General features: G+C 41.7%; 2 protein-coding genes across 2 annotated transcripts in view; one reads left to right on the forward strand and one right to left on the reverse strand.

Moving 5' to 3' along the window:
* The window catches only part of LOC137297079 (fibulin-1-like), a 565,492-nt gene that overhangs the window by 133,516 nt on the left and 411,205 nt on the right, over window positions 1–20,771 (forward strand). The gene's annotated exons all lie outside the window — the stretch shown is intronic.
* LOC137296032 (ultra-long-chain fatty acid omega-hydroxylase-like) lies at window positions 1,873–11,922 on the reverse strand. The gene is made up of 11 exons (XM_067827673.1): window positions 11,734–11,922; window positions 10,314–10,461; window positions 9,542–9,723; window positions 8,912–9,036; window positions 7,539–7,601; window positions 6,771–6,894; window positions 5,303–5,432; window positions 4,675–4,804; window positions 3,901–4,179; window positions 3,302–3,367; window positions 1,873–2,712 (listed from the first exon to the last, which is right to left on the reverse strand). Exons 1-11 carry the CDS (start codon window positions 11,920–11,922, stop codon window positions 2,610–2,612), a joined length of 1,539 nt encoding a protein of 512 aa, XP_067683774.1. The 3' UTR covers window positions 1,873–2,609.

A 20,771-nucleotide genomic window follows, 5' to 3' on the forward strand; every position in this document is an offset into this window, starting at 1 on the left:
TAGTGTTGTAAAGTTCTCTCCATGATAGTACCCAACATGTTGAGGAAGCACAGGCAGATATTGGTAGGTGATGAAAAATTATACGGAATGTTAGTGTCAGTGGCAAATCACGTCACACGGCTTGGTGAATACATGTTTATGAAGGCATGTTCAGGCAGTGGTCCTACTTTGTTTCATTTACCATGGACATAGTACCTGGACTCATCAGATGGAATCACCGAATTGAGGTGACGTTTTCTAAGCAATCAGGCACAAAGACCTGGGCCCACTTGCACAAAGCAATCTTAACGCTACAACTATCTTAAGCCTATGTTGGAGAATGGGAGTTACAATCATTGTAGTGCTAAGACTGCTTTGTACAAGTGGGCCCTGGGTTTCATATTAATGCCATGACTTTTACCAGGTTTTAAGTCTCCTTGAAGATAGCTGAGGTATTCTTGAGAGTATCATGTAGTTCCATAACAGTGCAGTTTCTCCTAATATACACTGGCAAGGACATTTCTTAATGGCAGTTTAGACCCAGTCTATACACATGACTGGTACAGATCGACACACAGTACGTGGCGGCTGAAGTGAGTGTCAGTAAGAGTGACTTTCACCAGTCACCTTTCCGTACAAACATGGCCTCGCCTCGCTGGTGCTGGTTGGAGTCACAACCGGATTAACTTTTGGTATCATTCAACAAGATTGGGCAGGTGCACGTATATCAGACAGATCTTGGAGTGCATTTTGCTGCATTTATTGTTTCGTCATTTCCATGGAAACCATCTGAACTTCTTTAACCAGCTGTTAGATTTTGTCTACCGAATTTGTGGGAGCCTCGACATTCATCTTCAGATGACACGTTTTATACGTATCTATATGGGTATTATTTGTTTTAGTTGCCAGTCCCATCATGAATTCTTGAAAAGAGCTCTAACTCCAGAAACAATACTTTATTTGTATATGCTACACTCATTCCATTCATTTGTTACTTTCTTCTGGGATGTGGTGGTTTGTTCTTGAGCAAAGTGCCCTGTATGTGTTTACAAGGAAGTGTAATACTGACTGAGTGAGCATCTTTTACGCCGCTTTTGTCAATGTTTTAAAGGGAAATCGTACCCAGGTCTTCGGCGTGACGCTTAAACCACTGGGATTCACCACCGGCCCAACCACGAGTAAGAACTGCGCCAGATTTGCTCAACATACTATTAGCTATTTCCGGGTAAAGTACTTCAAGAGAAGGCCATGTTTGTAAGACACATCTGAGGAACAAAGTGTGGACTGGTTGGTCGAGTGTTTTTAGTTCCTGATATTGTGGATCAGTAAAGCCGTGATGTCGTAGAACACAGTTTCTTCATTCACTCAACAGTGATGGTGACTACTGCTGTCATCACAGAAAGATTCTCATGAATATTGAAGATCCAGGTTAAAATAGGTCTGCAGCAGGACGTGCTTGTCGTAAGAGGAAACTACCGAGATGGGCTGGTCGGGCTCGTATTACAATACCGTAGATTGATTCTCATGCTGTTGATCACCGACTCGTCTCGACTGTTTGTAGGTTGCCGCTATACAGCTGGTCCATTACTGAGCGTTAACAACGAAGAACAAACTTCTTTGATCTGATCTGAACATGACATCATATGTCACTTGCAATAATTTATTTTTGCATTAACACATCTAAAATATCCATAACGATACAATCTGATGTTAGTCAAATAGGAAGTATTTTGACTTGAATACTTTTTGACTGGATATTATCATAACTATAATCGCATCACGATCAGAATATTGTATTCCGACTACATATATATATATATATATATATATATATATATATATATATATATATATATATATATATATATATATATATATATAATTATAAGCACATGTTTTTAACACAAGAAGATACCCAGGTGATGACATTTGATGCAAACACTAACATAGGCATGGTTTGACAACTGCAGAAACTTGGTACGACACTACGAAAGAACATTTTCTTCCAAGATGCTTCAGCTCTTGACAATGTTAAGATGCTTTGAAATCTTTAAAGACGTTGTATTGCAATCCTTATGTTGTTAAGAACAGCCGTGTGATGATCTTCAAAATCTATGACCAGAAGCCATAACCTTGAGCTCTCCCTCGTCGAGTCCTGTATATATACTACCCAGCAAAAGATTACACTCAGTAGTATAAATGTCGCCACTTACTTCAGTCACCAGTTCGAAACTAGATTTTCCAAAATATTTCATTCTGTTTAAAGGTACTGCTTACAAATAAACTCATGCATTTTGACACAAATTCGTCACGTTGGAAACGAACGGATTTAAGGAATGATGAAAATCGGGGAATTCTTAACAAAACATTATACAAAAATGCAGCTGTTATGGGCGATATTTGCACCTGCGTTTCGGCATGCATGAGCCTTGTGCATTTCATCTGCATAAGGTTTGTAGATGGTTTCCCCATATATAACATATAGTGCTTTAAGTGAGGCTAAACTGTTAATGGGTAATGTATGTGACGCGGTATGTAACAGAGTGTTTTATCAATTGAGGGTAAATTGATTAGTATCATTATCCGCACTCGTGGTCAAGGGAATAGAAATTACGCATCAGTTTGGATGTTCAGTGTCTGTGTCTAGCGAACACCCACAACCCGTCAGTAGACTTCATAACGCCGGCATTCCTTCGTCCCACTTCATGGCTTAGATCTACCTCTAACTTGTACCTGAAACACGGAACAAACAGATATATTCCATGTTTCTATGTTGTATTACTCCGGAATATTCCACCTGTTGGAGGGGATCTGTAAATAGTCTATATTGGACTAATCAGAGGTCAACAGCATGAGCTCTGACACATGTCAACCAAGACTCTCCCGATCCCATTAGTGGACCTTTGGACAAGCATTGCTTGCTGAAGACCATTTCTAGGGTAGGAGTTTTAAAGGTTACCCGAGATTGACATCATATGTTCACCAGTCGTAAAAGGCACAATGTCACACCACAGGTCTCTAAAAATGTATAATGTTTATCTCTCAATTATCCCATCATTCCTAAGGGAAGCTACCATATATTTCACTCCCAAAAATATGTACATAACAATATCGAATAAAGAAAGAAGTTCGCACAACACCGCCTGTGGCAGTTTTCGATGTGCGGAGCAATCGTCAACATTCCATGGCAAGTATTATCTATTTGGAAACAGCTCGCCTTAAAGTTTGAATTATCGATTCAGGGATAATAAGTTTTCCTGTATAAAATAAAGGTAAAATATAGTCGAATATGTGTGACGTGGTGCCTATAAAGAAACGATACCTTTCCAGGATTCTTCCAATCATGAGCTTCTCCTCGTTCAGGGCAAAATGTTGTCCGATACAATTTCTGGAAAGTAAAGTTTAACATGATCATATTCCCTTTTCGGATATATTTGTCTTGGTTTTCATTCGATGACACTCCCCGTGATCCCTAGTCCGGTGAGTGAGTTTAGTTTTACGCCGTACTCAACAATATTCTAGCTATATGGCGGTGGTCTGTAACTAATCGAGTCTGGACCAGACAATCCAGTGATCAACAACATGAACATCGGTCTGCGCAATTGGGAACGTGTCAACCAAGTCAGCGAGCCTGACCACCCGATCGCCTCTTACGACAATCATAGTCGCCTTTTATGGAAAGCATGGACTGCTGAAGGCCTATTCTACCCTTCACGAGTCCCTTAGTCTGGTGATCTACCTTCAGTTGATGGCGATCTACAGCCTGTTTTATATTGTATTATCCAAATAGTCATATTAGTTTTAACTTTCCAAGCTAGTTTTAAAGCTAATTGTGATATTCTAGTTGTTTTACTAGAGTAGTAGTCCGATGGGTCGCTGTAGCATGTATCAACAGAGAGACCTAAGAGCATGGAGTATTACCTCGGGCCAGCGGAGAAGGGGATATATGCGTAGCTGTCCTTCTTCTGGATGTTCTCGGGTAGAAACCGATCAGGATCATACACTTCCGGGTTCTCCCACACTTCCGGGTTGTGATGGACATGCCATATCCCCAGTGAAATGGTTGTTCCTACTGGAAAGACCTTCCCGTCGATGTTCATGGGATGTTGCAGTTCCCGACTGACGAACGGAACAGGAGAATGGAACCTCATTCCTTCCTTCAGACATCGTGTCAGATACTCCAACTTGGGAATGTCGTCCCTAATTGATAACATATACAGGTTGCATGAACGTTCCACTTACACAAATCTTATCAATACCCAAATTTAAACAGTCTAATCAGTTTCTGTCCGAAATACCGCGGCGTCATACCAAACCAGCAACCACTCCGGAAAAGTGATCTATAAGCTGGGATCTTGGATTTGGAACAAAACAGGAATATGTCATACTATTGGAGGAGTCATTACCATGATATGAATTTCAAGATGTTTATTTTCTTATCTGCTGTGCCTTACCAGGTAACACAACCACTAGGTGTGTGCTCCCATGTTGTGTTCCCTACAAAAAGGTGTATTCTCGGGCATGAGATCTCCTCTCCCCGAATATGAGCCCTTCAAGTGATGCACCCGACAAGGAAATGTGGTCATCCAGGGTAGGTACAATAGGACCCCAACCAGGTTGTCTGCACTACCATTTGGTTTTCTCTATCATGTAATCTGCCCTGTTTGATGTGCCGTGACAGATAATTTGCCCTACCAGGTGATGTGCTTGGACTCTCTCCCGTCCAGTAGTGTATCCAGTTCCTCCTGGATTTTGGTCTGGAACTCCGGTTTGGAGGCCATGGTGAACAGCGTCCATGATATTCCACTGGCCGTTGTGTCGTGGCCTTTGCAACAAAGGAGCTAGTTTATAACGATTTGCTGACACACAGTTCCTGACATCAATAACGAACCCGTAGGCGGGGAACATCAAAGCATTTGCAGATTTTGGTTACATATTTTCAAGATACTCCTGCAAGTGAACTTTTGTCCGTTAGAATTTAAATCGAGAGACACATTTCAGAAAGGCATCAACTCTGGACCCCTGCCCTGGCCAACGGAAAGAATTTGAATATTTGGGCAGAAAGTCTTTCTTGGAAATGGACTAAACATGCAGAAAAACATCAGCTTAAAATACGCCTTATGCTGATTTAAATTTGGATTAGAGAGCTACCGAGAGTACGATGTTTCTATGTCTCTGAGGCGTTGCATTAAGATTCTATTTTGTCAGATGGGGAGCTCATGCTTGCAGCACCTGTTTTATTACATGCGTATGGGGAACATCACTTTCCTTGTTTGAGTAATGACACATGCCATTTACAGTATCACCGATACAGGAATAGTACCTTCAAATAGAAACGTGTCGACCTCATTCCTGATCTCTAGCGGGGTAAGACCCTTGCCATCACCATCTCTGGCACTGAGCAAGACATCCAAGAAGTCGAGGTAGCGGGTCTTTGGAGGTCCATCTCTCTCCTGCAGACGATACACCGTCATATTACATACAAGTGAAATTTAGTTTCTCAACGCTTGTCGCAATATTCCAGTGCTACCAGGACGGCGGACGCCAGAACACAAAAACATGTTCTACGCAAGTAAAACTCCTACCTATACTACACAATGTTACAAAGACAGTACAGTGTCCTAATACAGTACAATGTGCTTTGTACGTACATAGTACAATGTCCATATTTAGTCTAATGGCAAATGTGCATACACAGTACAATGTCCACACAGTAAATGTCAGGAGTACACACGGTACAATGTTCACACACACACAGTACAATGTTCACACACAGTACAATGTCACATGCACACACAGTAAAATGTCACCTGTACACAGTACAATGTCCACACACAGTAGAATGTCCAAACATAGTACAATGGCACATGTACACAGTACAATGTCCATCACCAGTACAATGTCACATGTGCAAACACAGTGCAATGTCCACACACGATACAATGGCACATGGAGACACACAGTACAATGCCCACATACAGTGCAGTGTGCTTTGTACATACACGGTACAATGTCAACACAGAGTACAATACATTGTACAGTGTAGGTCGTTGACTGGTCCCGAGGGATCATGGGTTGATGTACCCTCGATGTTTATGTTCCTCTTTATCTTACCGAACATGTCAATGTCATTTTGGAATTGTTGGAAGTATGGGTACAACTCCTTTTGTCTCACTTCGCACACAAATGTCGTTTTTTGACTGGCTGAGAGATTTGCTGCTGAGGCTGGTGCTTTAATGCCGTGCGTAGAACTTAGGCCACAAAGCAGATGAAGTTAAGCAACGTTAAACGCAGTGAGTCATTAGATGGGTGACCTTGACTCCTGAGAGTTTCTAGAAAGCACACAGGAAAGCTATTTTATTCAAAATTGTCTCTGTTCACACAGCAGAAGTCAGCAGACTATTAATGAACTTTTTGTCTTTTTGTATGCACTTTGAGCATGCACTTTGGTGTATGGAATTTAGTGCCTGTAGAAGTCCACATACAGTACACAACACCACATTCACTGGAAAACAGTATACAACACTATACTCTGTAATGTTACATACTCAATACAGTAATACATGCAATGCAATCTTTACACACCGCACAATATTACACATAAACATAGTTACATAGATACTACCAAGTCACCGTACTATGATGCATATGAAATACAGTGCTACGGAGGGCAAGTTCACACACGGTACTATATGTTACACACACATTCAGTAAACATTGGGGATTCTATCTCGGCCGTCAGTCATCAAGCACATTTCTAAAAATGAATGGTTTCAAACTTTGACACTGACCAAGGTCTGTCGCCTCTTCTCGATGATGTCTTCCGCCCAGCGATGTACAAAGTCACACTGTTTCTTAAACTTCTTCCCAGAGGACGAGTTGTAAAACATGACGTCAGGGTGCTGCCATGGAGTACTGAAAACAAATTTATCATCATCTACGCTCCCGACATAATCAGTTTAACAAATTCAGATATATCCCCTTGTGACATGAATATCAAGGTCACCACGTCTGACTGGCACCTTCCTTATATTATGATGAACCTAGGTACCAAATATGAAAGGAATCCAGTCAATTCCAGTTCGTTCGTATTCCAGGACCTACGGAGCAAAATACTATAGGATAATAAATATAGTGCATTGAAGGCACAATAATCGATTGCAGGCACTTGTGAAGCATATTCGAAAGGAAAAAATAGACTGCCGTAACTATTGTCGGGTTTTTTTATCTACAGGATTTAATCTACAGGATTTTTCCTGTTGATTTACTTGACAACGTCCAGGTGCTCCATTGTCTAGATGATCTTTTCGCATGCAGTAGGAGCTCTAAGGCATGTTATTCTGAACTTATTCTTCAAACAACATTCCAAGCGGACAACAGAAAACTGTTGTTTATCACTGGATTGTCTGATCGAGACTCGCCTATTTACAGACCGCCGCCATATAACTGCAACATTAGTGCATGCAGCATTAAATAACAAGCAAACAGACATACAAGAAAGCAGTTTGTATAAGAATTTGCCGGACACCTCGTAGCCCGAGATATTCTCTCATACTTACAGGGCGCGGTCTGTAGCTAGGAAGAGTAAGTCATTCACCGCGTTTACATACGGGTGTGTTTGCCTGAAAGCAAAATATTCAACTGTTTAAGCGAGTGAGCAAAGATTTAATGTCACATCGACAATATTTCAGACATACCGTGACGGGAACATACTTAAAATTGAATTAAAATACGTGTATTATATAAAAAAAACCATGTCATCAAAGGACGGTAAAACGACTAGAATATTACAATTCGAATTAAAAGTAGCGTGTAAAGTCAAAACTTGAAGCACTATTTGGACAATACAATATAGCAAACAGGCTATGGATCACCAACAACGTAAAGTAAATCACCATACTGGGAACCACTGGGACTTTTAAAAGTACCTTTGGTACCTGCATGGACCCTGCCTGGATTTATATCATCCCTTCAGCCATTGGCGATGGTAATGATAGTTAACCATAAGAAAAATAACAAATATTCCACGATTAAAAAAGTGTGTAGGGCTAACTTTGAAATCTTTAGGACTTACCCTCTCAGGAGTACGATATTTTTACAGTACTTTAACCCCCTTCGAGCATACAGCACTAACAATCGTAGTGTCGATTTACCCGTGTAGCTGCCTGCATTATTTGTGTCAGGTTGGCACGTGCTTGAAGTATTACCACGTCACGCTCTGATTTGATTGCCACATTGGTATGAAGCTTATTTTCACGTGATTGCTAAAATCGTCGTCAAACCATAATCACTCATTCCACGTAATGTGCCCTAATCATCTCGTTGCTCTCTGTCAAATGTTAATGCATAATTCCTCGTGTGAGTGAGTTTAGCTTTACGCCACACGTAGGAGTATTCCAGCTATTTGTAAATAAGCGCGTCACCAACAGCATGAGCACGGATCTATGCAGTTGGGTTACGATGGCACGTGTCAACGAAGTCATCGTGCCTGACTACCCGGTCCCGTCAGTCTTACAAGAAGCATGGGTTACCGAAACTCAATTCTAACCGGGATCTTCACGGGTGATAATTCCTCGTATTCAGCAATTCTGTTTGCTTATAATAAATTCTCGTTTTCTCCCACGTTGGCGTCCCATGTCCCCACACTTTGCAATGACGACACATGTCTATTTCCAGTTACCTACAGAGGCAGCTTAGTATTTAAAGCGTTTGTTTGACACGCCAAAGATCCGGGTTCGATTCCTTACATGGGTATAATGAGTAAAGTCCATTTCTGATGTCTCCCGCCATGACATTGGTACTACGCCGTTTTATTCCACCAATCTATCTCTCTCTCTCTCACTCACTCACTGTTAATACTTAAAATGACCCTGTCTGTGATTCGCCACTCTTACCCATGCTGCTGTCTGTCCGATGCGCCTTCCCTACTCACCCCTGTCGCTGTATGTTTTCCTTGACCGACATGGCGCATCTCAGCAGGATGTCAAATGTACACAGGCCGACCATGTTGAACAACTCGAAGCTAGTGCCTTCCTCCACGTGTTTGTCTATCTTCTCCTGTTAACCAAATGGTGTTAGGTAAGATGTTCATGCTACAGAATGACCTTCGCTTTCATTGTATGTGAATAACTGAACCCCCGTCTCAGCCATGTCAAGTATATCGCACCCGTGAACATCCGATTTAGAATTGATCCTCAGTAGCCCATGCTTGTCGTTAGAGGCGACTAACGGAAACGGGTGGTCAGGTTCGCCGACTAAACACCTGTAATCATATTCCAGCAGCGTAGATGTTGCTGATCACTGGATTGTCTGGCCCAGACTCGATCATTTGCAGACCGCTACCATATAGCTGGAATATTGCTGAGTCTGTTGTTAAACAACCAACAAGCAAACGATACAAAGCAATTTCGTCCCAAAAATCACGATGACAGAAGCTCATCTGGCAAAATTGCTAATCAGCAGGTGCTCCATATCACACATCTCAGATGCCGTCTGAGCATTGCAAATTTAAAGTTATCTGACCACACTGTTGCATGCATGCAACATCGCGAAATTGTCTTACCAGCATAGTGTCAATGGCGTTGTTGGAGACGTCTACGTAGGGTTTGAGGATGTCGAAGTGGAAGGCGGGAGTAAGAAGACGACGAGCTCGGTACCAACGTTGTCCACCGGCAATCAGGAGACCCTCCCCAAGCCAGGGTACAAAGGGTTCGTATGAGACTCCTATTCCCCTTGGTTTTGGCTCTGTGCAATAACAAGGGTAAAATTTCAAAATATATTCCAAATACTGGTATTAACTGAAGTAAGTCAAATAAAACATAGTTATTAATCTGGAATTAAGGTCATCTGTGATAACACTCACGGCGAAATGCTTGAGTGAGTGAATGAGTTGAATTTCACGCCGCACTTCCATATATTCCAGCTATATCGCGGCTTTCTGTAAATAAACGAGTCTGGACCAGACAAACTAGTGATCAACACCATGAACATCGATCTGCGTATTGGGAACCGAAGACATGTGCCAACCAAGTCAGTGAGCCTGATCACCCGATACCGTTAGTCGCCTCTTACGACAAGCATAGTCGTCTTTTATGGTAAGCATGGGTTGCTGAAGACCTATTCTACCCCGGGTCGCGAAATGCCAGAAAACGGTTGCGGAATTTGTCATCTAAAGGATCTAGAAGTTAATCGATTCTGTATATGGTCCTTTGCAAAGTGGTATGCGACGGTACGCCCAAACAGAATCTGAGTTTACGTCGGCTGAATGAAGTTTTAAAATTCAAACAGTTCATTCAAATATCATATTTTACGTTTACTTAAAAGTTTCTGGTTACCTGTGGACTTGATGATGGCTCTGATAGTGTCTGGATGGTAGACCCTGATCAGTGGATTGAAAGGCCCTATCCAGACCCGGTAGTACTTGGGGTATTTCTTCATCCATGCTTGCTCCACTGCAACACGCTTCTCAAACAGCTTGGGGTACTGAAATACATGCCTAACCCTCATAAAGCGGAACGATGACCATATCTTCTGTACACAGTTACTTCCCTTAGGTGTGTCAGGACCAGAAAAGATCGGGGTTAGGACTGATCTTCACTAACCCATGCTTGTCGTAAGAGGCGACTAACGGGATTAGGTGATCAGGCTCGCTGAGTTGGTTGACACATGTTATTGTGTTTCAAATGTGTAGATTGATGCTCATGCCGTTGATCACTGGATTGTGTGGTCTAGACTTGGTTATGTACAGACCGACGCCATATAGCTGGAATATTGCTGCGTGCTGCGTAAAACAATACGCACTTGCTTACCAGGAGTGTGAGAAACTTGTGATCGGACGTTTGATAGATCGATTATTACTGATTATGTTAATACACTTACTTCTCAATGGCTATATAGAAGTAATCGTGTGAGTATCTTGGGCATCTCGTTCTGAAATTTGCTTGGCCTCTGAAGGAATTGTATTGTCTTTCTTCCCTGCATGTTACAGAGAGTGGGTAAATGGGGCCGCGTGTAGCGATACCCCAGTATTGTCATTGCTCGGTACACCATAAATGGGCTTCACACAAATACTGTACCCATGTGGGACCTCTAGACTACCCCGTCGCCATAAGCTATTTATAGAACACTCGTGGTTCTGGGACAGAACAGATCCCCAGCTGATAGTGTGTATGCGTGGGCAGGGCCGCGAGCTTGTTATTATGCGTACATGCTCGTCGTTTATCTGACGTAGTCGAAAAAGGTCAAAGGTCGTCGTGACACAGGTTGGCTTGTATTGACAGGTGGTTAAAAAATAGGACTTCTAAACTGTAGGAGCATCCGAACATTTTATCTCAATATGTTGCAAAACATACATAATTCACCAAAAATGAACTATTCTCTGTTTACATCTACACGGATGGTTTTATGATAATTTACTCATGATTTTTGTGAAAAAAGAGAGTTCATGCAGTGAGTGAATCTTTATAAGCCTCTTTTTAGCAATATTCCAGCAATATCACAGCGGGGGACACCAGAAATGGGCTTCATACATTGTATGCATGTAGGGAATCGAACCGGGTCTTCGGTATGGCGAACGAACGCTTTCACCACTGAACTATCCCACCGCTCCGGATTATTATAGAATGTACAGTGTTGACAGTGACGGTGTATGAAGCAAATAACGCCGTAGAACACGTCGCAACAGTAAACGACGCATCAACTGTTGCAGACGTACAGGTGGAAATATATATCTGTACACCGTTTTAGGTCACTCACCAGATGCAGGTTGCCTGTCTTCCAGGAGAAATCTTTGACCCCCTGACAGTTGTTGAAGAAGCTGTAGAGACGCCGATACCAGATCAGGAACTTGATGATACGGTATATCACGTACAGGAGGACAGATGTTCCAACAGACCTGACAACAGATTTGCGATTGAAACGCGATACAAGCTCCAGTGGGCCCATGTTTGTAAACCTCTCGCCCGGAGCAGGCCCTGCTTCAAAGATTATGTGTGTCGCTCGCTGACCTATTTGACAGGCTGACTCACTGAATGCGACCTCTGAATGTGGGGTCTCGCTCTAAATGCATGTGCTTCGCAACGCATGTGCGTCGTTTTGACAGGTGACGAAAACACTTCGTGGAGCATATAGAGGGCAGACTTCTTGAATCCTTCGTGCTTCCCAGTTATTGACCAATCTACAGTCGAGTTCAAAAAGGGTGTACACAGTACATACCCGATCCCGTGTCAGAACGAATACCCGTGAACTAGAGTCTACAACAGTCCATTCTTGTCGTAAGAGGCGACTAACGGGATCGGCCGGGATGTTGGGCTGGCTGACTTGGTTGACACTTGACATTATATCCCAGTTGGTCATGACGTCAAACACTGGATTGTCTGACTCAGTGACGATTATTTATAGATCGCCGTCGTATAGATGGAATACTGCTAAGTGCGGTGTAAAACAACAAACAAAATCCTGTATACCAGATAAATTTACAAATCGACAATATTCTGCACTCATGGACTTAAAGGAATTCAGACAAATGTTCGTGCACTTTATAACCTCTGTCACGCCGAAGACCCGGGTTCGATTCCCCACATGGGTACAATGTGTGAAGCCCATTTGTGGTGTCCCCCGCCGTGATATTGCTGGAATATTGCTAAAAAGCGGCGTAAAACTAAACTCACTCACTCACTCATTTATAACCTCTGAATAACCTGAATTCATTGCACTCCCGCGACACACCGTGATAACACTGGCATTTTGATTTGAAACATTAAACGTACTCAATTAGCAATAACCCAGCCGTAATATGCCTGTAAAAATAACTGAATCTGGACCAGCAATCTAATGACTGACGTCATGAACACATTTGGGTGAAAAAAATACAGTTTTGTAATGTATCACTGTGAGTGGATACCATGTGTACTGACTGATAGACTTCAATTATACATTGGCTACAATCATTCTTCCACCTTACAAACAAAGTTTGCTTGGCAAAGCCATGTGAATTAATTTTTGATAATGTTAAATCAGTTTGGTAAACTAAAGTTATTTGCAGATCTAGCACGCCATAATGTAACTCCAATACCGTTCTAAATTCAATATACGTAAGCAGTTAAATCCACTTTGTATTTATGTGCTTTTGAAGCATGGCAGATGAGCCTTTTTCTACCATATAGATGTGTATTCCAATATCAAATGCACCATTACGGCTATACCATAATCATGTCACTCGGTGTGCTTGGCTGCTCCTCAGCGACGGTACTCATCAAAGATACTTGTAAACACAAGTAAACTGTTCATCTGGAAAAAGCACAGGGACATATGGTACAAGTAAAAATGTTTCGTAAATCATGTTTGTGTCTGATACGTTAAATGTGGCAACGTGCGTATGTTTACTTCTGAGCAGGTTTTACTGAAGTGAATATTGTAAAGTTGATCAAACAGATTAAACATCCTAGCTTGAAAGTGAAACACGGGGATACAGAACCTTTATGCCAATGTTTTTATCGTTTTTGAACGATATCAGATCCTATCTGATGTTCCAACAGTTAAACGTTTTAGAATAACTTGTTCGAGCACAGGAACAGACCGGCAAAAGTGGGAATACAATTGGTGCCAAAGGGTTTTCCTTCGCCATGCTTCAATGTCTTATGCGTGTGGTCCAGATTTCCGCTCACTGTTTTCTAAATAAAATGGTATTTTTTCATTTTTGACAAAATAGCTTGTGCTTTCTCCGCCGCTCAAAAACAAACCCATTTCCCCTTCTTTCATGGCTCAGTACATGTTCAGGTGAAGTGGCATGTGCCATGTTCGAGTTAAGTGCAGACTAAGTGGTAAAAGTCAAAATATGCTGAGTAAGATGTATATTACTCAAGTTGTGATAACGAATGTCCCAAAGAGAAGTGCAACCGTTTGAAATGGGAAAATACAGTCTCACCATAATCTGGAAAGAAGAATTCGCATACATTTCAAAGACAGAATATGTACGGGTTTACACCTTCTTAGTGGAAGTCGCGGTGGCTGCGTGGGTTAGATCGCCGAATTTGTATCTCGGCAATTACATGCAAGACTCTCAGAGGGGGTTTGAATCCCAGACTGACTCAATCTAACAAAAGTACTAGAATCACTACTTTACTGAGAAAGTGTAATTGCAAATATGACACATGTTACATTTGACCATTGTCTAAATGACAGTTTGTATTTTTACAAACCTATTCTACCCCAGACCTTCACGGATGGATGTTGCGTTAAGAAACATGAAGGTGGTAAAGGAAACATGCAAGAAAACACTGTTCCAAATGCTCACTGTTCCATGAATACGCATATTCAAACGAGTGAATTGGATTAACCAGGTTTTCGACAAGGACTTTTTTGGTTATTGTTTAATGCCGCGCTCGGCAATATTCCATGTATGTGGAGGCGATCTGTGAATGTGGACCAGATAATCCAATGATCAGCCTCATGAGCATAGATCTACGCAATTAAGATACGATGAAATGTGTCAACAAAGTCCGCGAAACTGACTACCTGATCACGTTTGTCGCTTCTTACGACTAGAATTGGTTAGTGAAGACAAATTCTTGCCCGGTTCTTCACGGGTTTCAACAATGACAAGCGAACACTTTCTCCTTTTCACGCTATATTTGATGTGTCCGGAATATAGATAAGAGCATCTATATAGTCATATATATACCGTATGCTGACACTTGGTGAGGCTATTTGTACTTTCAGATAAATGCAACATTTTGAGTGCGTATTGGCTACTGTGAACGACATGTTAAAGTGATGTAACAATGATGTAACTGATTCAATATTCGGTAAGTTTGAGTGAAATGAAACACTGTCAAAAACAGCGAAAAACAACCAGTGCAAGTTCTAACGTGTCGTTTAAAGTTCCCATTAACACACAAAAAGTTGAATTTACCTTAGAGTATAAATGACCACATCACATGTAAGATCATATATGACTTTTAGGGCGTTCCCATACTTATTGTTTGTAGTATATTACTTTAGTGTGCGATTAGAGAGCTAACATGCTTCTGCTTGAAACACCTGTTTTCAGCAATAGCCAAGGGCAACTGCCCTGACCCTGCTGTTGAACTGATAAGGACACATGCCACAGATAGATCCCCTGACTGGTGACCGTACCTTCAAATAGAGACGTGTCGACTTCATCTGATCTGGGGCCCCTTTCACAAAGCTCTCGTAAGCCTAAGATCTCGTAACTTTTCTCGTAGCATTCGTACCTCCTGTACCATAACATAGGAAGTAGGAATGCTACGAGAAAAGTTACGAGACCTTAGGCTTACAAGAGTTTTGTGAAAAGGGCCCCTGATCCTTGGCATCAGCATCTCTGGCACTGAGCAGGACGTCCAGGAAGTCGAGTAGCGGGTTTGGGGAGGTCCATCCTTCTCCAACACATATTTCAGTGTTGCATACCGCAATGCATTGTCACACACTGTTAGTCATGGATCAACGTCCTCGCAAAGCTGTATCTCTGAGCTTTGTTTTTATGCTGCAGCAAGAAACGATGCAACATGATCCAATGACTCATGACTCATGACTCTGAGGAGAAGGCATAGAAGACCACATCGTTATTGGGTTCGACCATGGCTGCAAGGCTGTAGAAAGGCATTATATGGACACTACGTCGGACTGATGAGTGAACTGAAAATGGAGACAACGACATTCTTCAATTTCTTGAGAGTTAGGCCAGAATGCATTATGAACTACTCCACAGACTCACTCCAAGTCCAAGTCTCACGAGGCATGTTCATGCCGATGCCAATGCCAGGAGAGCTCTTGGGCCTGGTTTCAAGTTAGCGTGCACCCTCCTGTAGCCGCTTCTTTGCTTTCTTTCAGCGAACATTTCTCATTTTTCTTGAACCCATCCTCAGGGTCTTGGTTCAATTCAATTCCTTATTCCCACAAACCACTTTGGTGGTACAAGAGCATATGTTGCAAACATGCATACAAATAAACATATAAACATCTGTTTCTGACAAGAGATGATAGATGTAGAATAGATTTTGAAAGATATGCTATGTCTTGAGAAGTTTTAACACAGGTAATATTTTCGTGAGGAAAAGCGATTAGATGTGTGGGTAGACATTGCTTCCTCAAAGTATCTAATACTTTGCAATGGATAATATAATGATACGTGTCTGCAATGCTTTTAGAAGAGCATAGCTGACACGTTCTGTCGTCCCTTGGAATATTATACTAGCGGTGCGTCTCAATAGGTAAACTATGGTTACATGTTCTAAATCTCAATAATGGCAATGAAATATGTTTTGAAAGGAGGAGATATACATCAAAATTAGGAAACGGCTTTAGATATTGATAGTAAATTTACATGGGGCTTGAAATAATGCCGTCGTGCCGGTTTTGGATAAAATGATCTTCAAGAATGTGTACAACTTCTGAGACCAGTCACTGGGTTGTAGGATTTTCAAACACATAAGAAAGTCCATCATTGTCTGATATATTTTAAACATACTGTAGTCGGGGCCTATATCAGGGGACAAGACACGTTGGGTGCCGTCATTTAACGGCCGCGTGGGCGCTGAATACGTACAGCCCATTCACACGTTGCACATCGACGTAAAACCGGTCTCCAGGGCTATCTGGTGGTGTCATCAGAAATGACCTGTCGTAAACAGGTTCGACGTCGGGACGCGTTTAAGCCCGATTTAACTCGATTTGCGGCAGCCTTTCACGCTGTGGGTACCTGTCATGGTTCGTACATCGACCCCAGGGTTTTGTTTTTACTACGTATCGGAAGCCCTGTGTCTTGGATTTCACGTCATGTGCGACACATGCGGCTGCCGCAATGTTTTCCCACCTTTAAAGGTCACATGTACTCTAATAGGGTACAAACGCAAAATCACTTGCTGACATCGTTATAAATGAAACCCCGTCATTAAAACTGCTCATTTCGATCTTTAATTACCCTAAATCGACCTTTTTGTCAACAGTGCACAATTCTCAGCCGCAAACGAAATTTCAACCAATCAGAGCGGCGCGTCTCCGTGACGTAATAGTGGGTATAGAAATGAGGGTCTGTGCAGTATTCATCTACATTTCAGGGGTTAAACTATTTCATTTACAGGTTTGTACAAACCCGAAATCGCGAAAGCTGTTGAGAAAACTGAAAGCTATATGTTCTCACAATCTACTATCATTTGGTTTTGTCTCCTGCTTTGCCTAGTTTTCGAGTTACAATCCTTGTTTTCATAGACGATTCTGTCAAAATCACTTGGTGTCGCTAGGTTGTAATCCGTGTTAGGTGATATAAACCTACACGTTATTTGTCGTCATTCACTTGATGCACAGTTAATGAATTTATAACAGGTATGATTAGTGGTAACGCCACTTAGATTACCCGACAAAGGCCCCCATTTGGCATTTCTTTTGTCTGGATCGATTAAGGGATTAACCAATAACATGCTAATTGATTAATTAGTTTTATGGGGATTTAAATGGGGGATTTGTCAAAAGGTAGTGTTTATGTATGTACATTTACTACTCTATACTGAATACACTCTGTCGTGTCTGTGTCTATGTAAAACAACACCCTTCTTTCAAAGGATTAACCACCGCCAATACATTGATTGATTGCTCATTACTGGGTAACTAAATAACTTTTTAAACAGAATGACGCACATGATGCAATTAGTTGCCAGGTTTGCTATCTTGGGTAACCAATGAAACTATACACAATGTGAAAAACCTGAAACGATACATCACGTTTTCGTATATTAGACTGTTAAAAGACACATCACTTGGGAAATCTGCAGATGAATTATATATCACTTGTTTTTGTGGATATTGATGGATACATTCCTCGAAGAAGGTAATAGCCTGACATTGCTCCTATAACTTTAATTTTAATATTTGCATTTTTGTTTATAATACGTTGTCGTAGCTTTTTACAGAATCATTGATTTCGTCGTTAAGTGTAATGATGCAGACGACATATACTAGGGCGTGCGTGCGAATTATGATTCATATAGGAAAACTATGAAATGTCTACATATTACATTCCTGTTATACATTCGCAAATCGCTTCTTTTTAATAAGTTTCAAAATGCATACAAGTATGATTATAAAGTAATTAGGATTATGAGACCAAGTATAAAGACGTATATTGACAAGTGTCTTCATACTGGTGAGTGAATGTTACAAACCAAGACAGTTTAGGAAGTGAAGAAATTTATCGCGCAGTATTTTCACTTCAACCCCGACCTCGCTTAGGTTATGTTACAGGTTGTGTCATGCAAACTCCTTTTGGTAATGATTCAAATACATATTTATGTAGTTTTTATTTTCTAACTTGATGAGAACAAACCATATATATTCTCATTAATTCAAATGGATTTGCCCTCACGATTTTCGAAAATGGCGGCGCCCTGTCTTGGGATGAATGCTATTTAAGTTTATTTTCACCGACTTACAAAAGGACAATTACTTTCTACTGGTAGTAAAATATGTATTTTATTGATGGACAATAGGATTTTGCATGACATTGCTTATAACATAACAATTTCACTCTTGAAAGTGAGGTGGAGGTCAATATAACATTGCTTACAATATAAATGTCACTTCGACCCCTACCTTCTTCCTTGGAAGAAGTCCTTATGTTAAAAGTTGTGTCATGCAAAATCCCTTTGGCCATGATTCAAATGCATATTTAACTACCCGTAAAAAGTAATTGTGATTTTCTAATTTGATGAGAACAAATCATAATCTCAATAATTCTAACGGACTTTTCAAAAATGGCGGTGCCCTGTCTGAGGATGAATGCTATTTAAGTTTGTTTTCACCAACTTACAAAATCAAAATTACTTTCTACTGGTAGTAAAATATGTATTTTATTGATGGACATTAGGATTTTACATGACATTGCTTATAACATAACAATTTCACTCTTGGAATCAGTCAATAAAAGGGGTCAATATAATATTACTTACGATAATATTGTCACTTCGACCACAACCTCGTTTCGGAGGAAGAAAGCGTTATATCCATACAAAATTCTTTTGGTCAGCAATGTGTAGTAAGCAGTCTCGATTGAGCTTGAACTCCATTTTCTATTCTGAAAGCATGGTAGGGGGCGAACCATCCGTTTGAGTATATACCACAGGCTTCTACAAAGCTTACTTCGCACACACTAACAACCAATTTAAGCACAAACTACGGACTACGGGTGGAAATCTGTGCATAGTGACACCATCACCCAAGGAACAATTGACGGCAACACAACTATTCGGCATGTCTTTGGTGACGTCGAGAAATCAGCAAAATGACGAGCTTCCTACACATTTTCTATACATTTAACTGGAAATCGTTCCTTATATGACGTCACTGTAGGGCTCAGGCGACAGAGTTACGTAACCTGTCTGCGGTTTCGTTTGCGGGCGAGAGAGAAGCAGACGGCTTTTTAGCAACTTTTAAGCGCTTGGTATTAATTAACCACAAGTTTTTTTTTTTTTTAAAATGGTGTTTCGTTTTGACTAACCAAAAGTCTTTCATATGCAGTGATAAAAAGAGTACCCAAAAATTGAGTTTAGTGGGCCTTTATTTAAAGCCACCCAAAGCCTAGCCCCGTGCGTGTGACGGGCGCCAAAACAGCTCAGATTTGATATCACAAGGGTTTGATCTCTGCGTCCTGCGCTCACTATTTGAAAGAGAAAGAGACATACTGCATGCATATCATACATGAAAATGTAGCCACATGCATGAAGGACCTGAGGTTATCACGGGGTCGACATGGGGCACCTGGTTGGGCGGCCACGCCCATTTTGCCATATGTTACAGACATGTAACTTTACCAAGAAAAAAAGTCTTACTCGGCGAGCATGTTTTAAACGTCACTCGAAAGTTGAGTATTCACATCCTATTCACATGTTGCACATACACGTAAAGCTGGCCCCCGGGGCTATCTGGTGATATGATCAGAAGTGATCAGTTTTTACCGGGTTCGACCGATTAGCCCGATTTATCCCGATTTACGACAGTTTTTCACGCTGTAGGTACTTGTGATGTTTCGTACATCGACCCCAGGACTTTGTCTTTATCATGGGTCGGAAGCCCTGTGTCTTGACTTTCCCGTCATGTGCGACACGTGCTGCTGTCGTCATGTTTTCCCACCCTTAAAGCCACCCAAAGCCAAGCCCCGATCGTGTGGCGAGATCCAAAACAGCTCAGATTTGATATCACAAGGAGTGAGTGAGTGAGTGAGTGAGTGAGTGAGTGAGTGAGTGAGTGAGTGAGTGAGTGAGTGAGTGAGTGAGTGAGTGAGTGAGTGAGTGAGTGAGTTTAAACATACCTACACATACACTTACGAATTGAAAGCCAGAATTGCCCATCGGCTTTTGAAGTCAAGTGGACGCCATCCTTCGCTAGTAGTACAGGTCCCATCCTCATGTGCTGGCTGTGGTCCCATAGAGTGACATCCAGACGGCGTCGCAACATCTTCAAGATCTTCTTCAAGATGCGCCGGTTCGCCTCCTCCACCTTCCGCTTGTAGGCAGAGACAGTCATGTGCCTTGGTTTTACCCTCGGAAACAGACTCCCTATCACTGCCCTGGAGCCTGGCCGTTTCCACCGAAGGTAGTCCAGAGGATCCAGCAAGTCCTCCACCAGGTTCCGAGGATCAGTAGAGGCCGACACGTCCTTCTCTCCCACGTGAAAGAAAACAATGCCGTGAAAAGCTGCATCAAGGGCATCCACCTCTGCTTTCATCCGAGCGACGGTCGCCCCTCAAATCCCACGCACGGTAGTGAGGATGCCATGTGGAGGGG

Source organism: Haliotis asinina, chromosome 9 (genome assembly GCF_037392515.1).
Source record: "Haliotis asinina isolate JCU_RB_2024 chromosome 9, JCU_Hal_asi_v2, whole genome shotgun sequence".
In the NCBI taxonomy this organism is placed as follows: Eukaryota; Metazoa; Mollusca; class Gastropoda; order Lepetellida; family Haliotidae; genus Haliotis; species Haliotis asinina.

What these genes read in the sequence shown, in the direction of transcription:
- LOC137296032 (XM_067827673.1), bottom strand. Translation starts at nt 11,922, where the DNA reads ATGGGCCCACTGGAGCTTGTATCGCGTTTCAATCGCAAATCTGTTGTC. An exon ending in AGACAGGCAACCTGCATCTG is followed by an intron (nt 10,462 to 11,733) that starts GTGAGTGACCTA and finishes CATGTATTTCAG; the next exon opens with TACCCCAAGCTGTTTGAGAA. An exon ending in ATTGGAAGAATCCTGGAAAG is followed by an intron (nt 2,713 to 3,301) that starts GTATCGTTTCTT and finishes TCCGTGTTTCAG; the next exon opens with GTACAAGTTAGAGGTAGATC.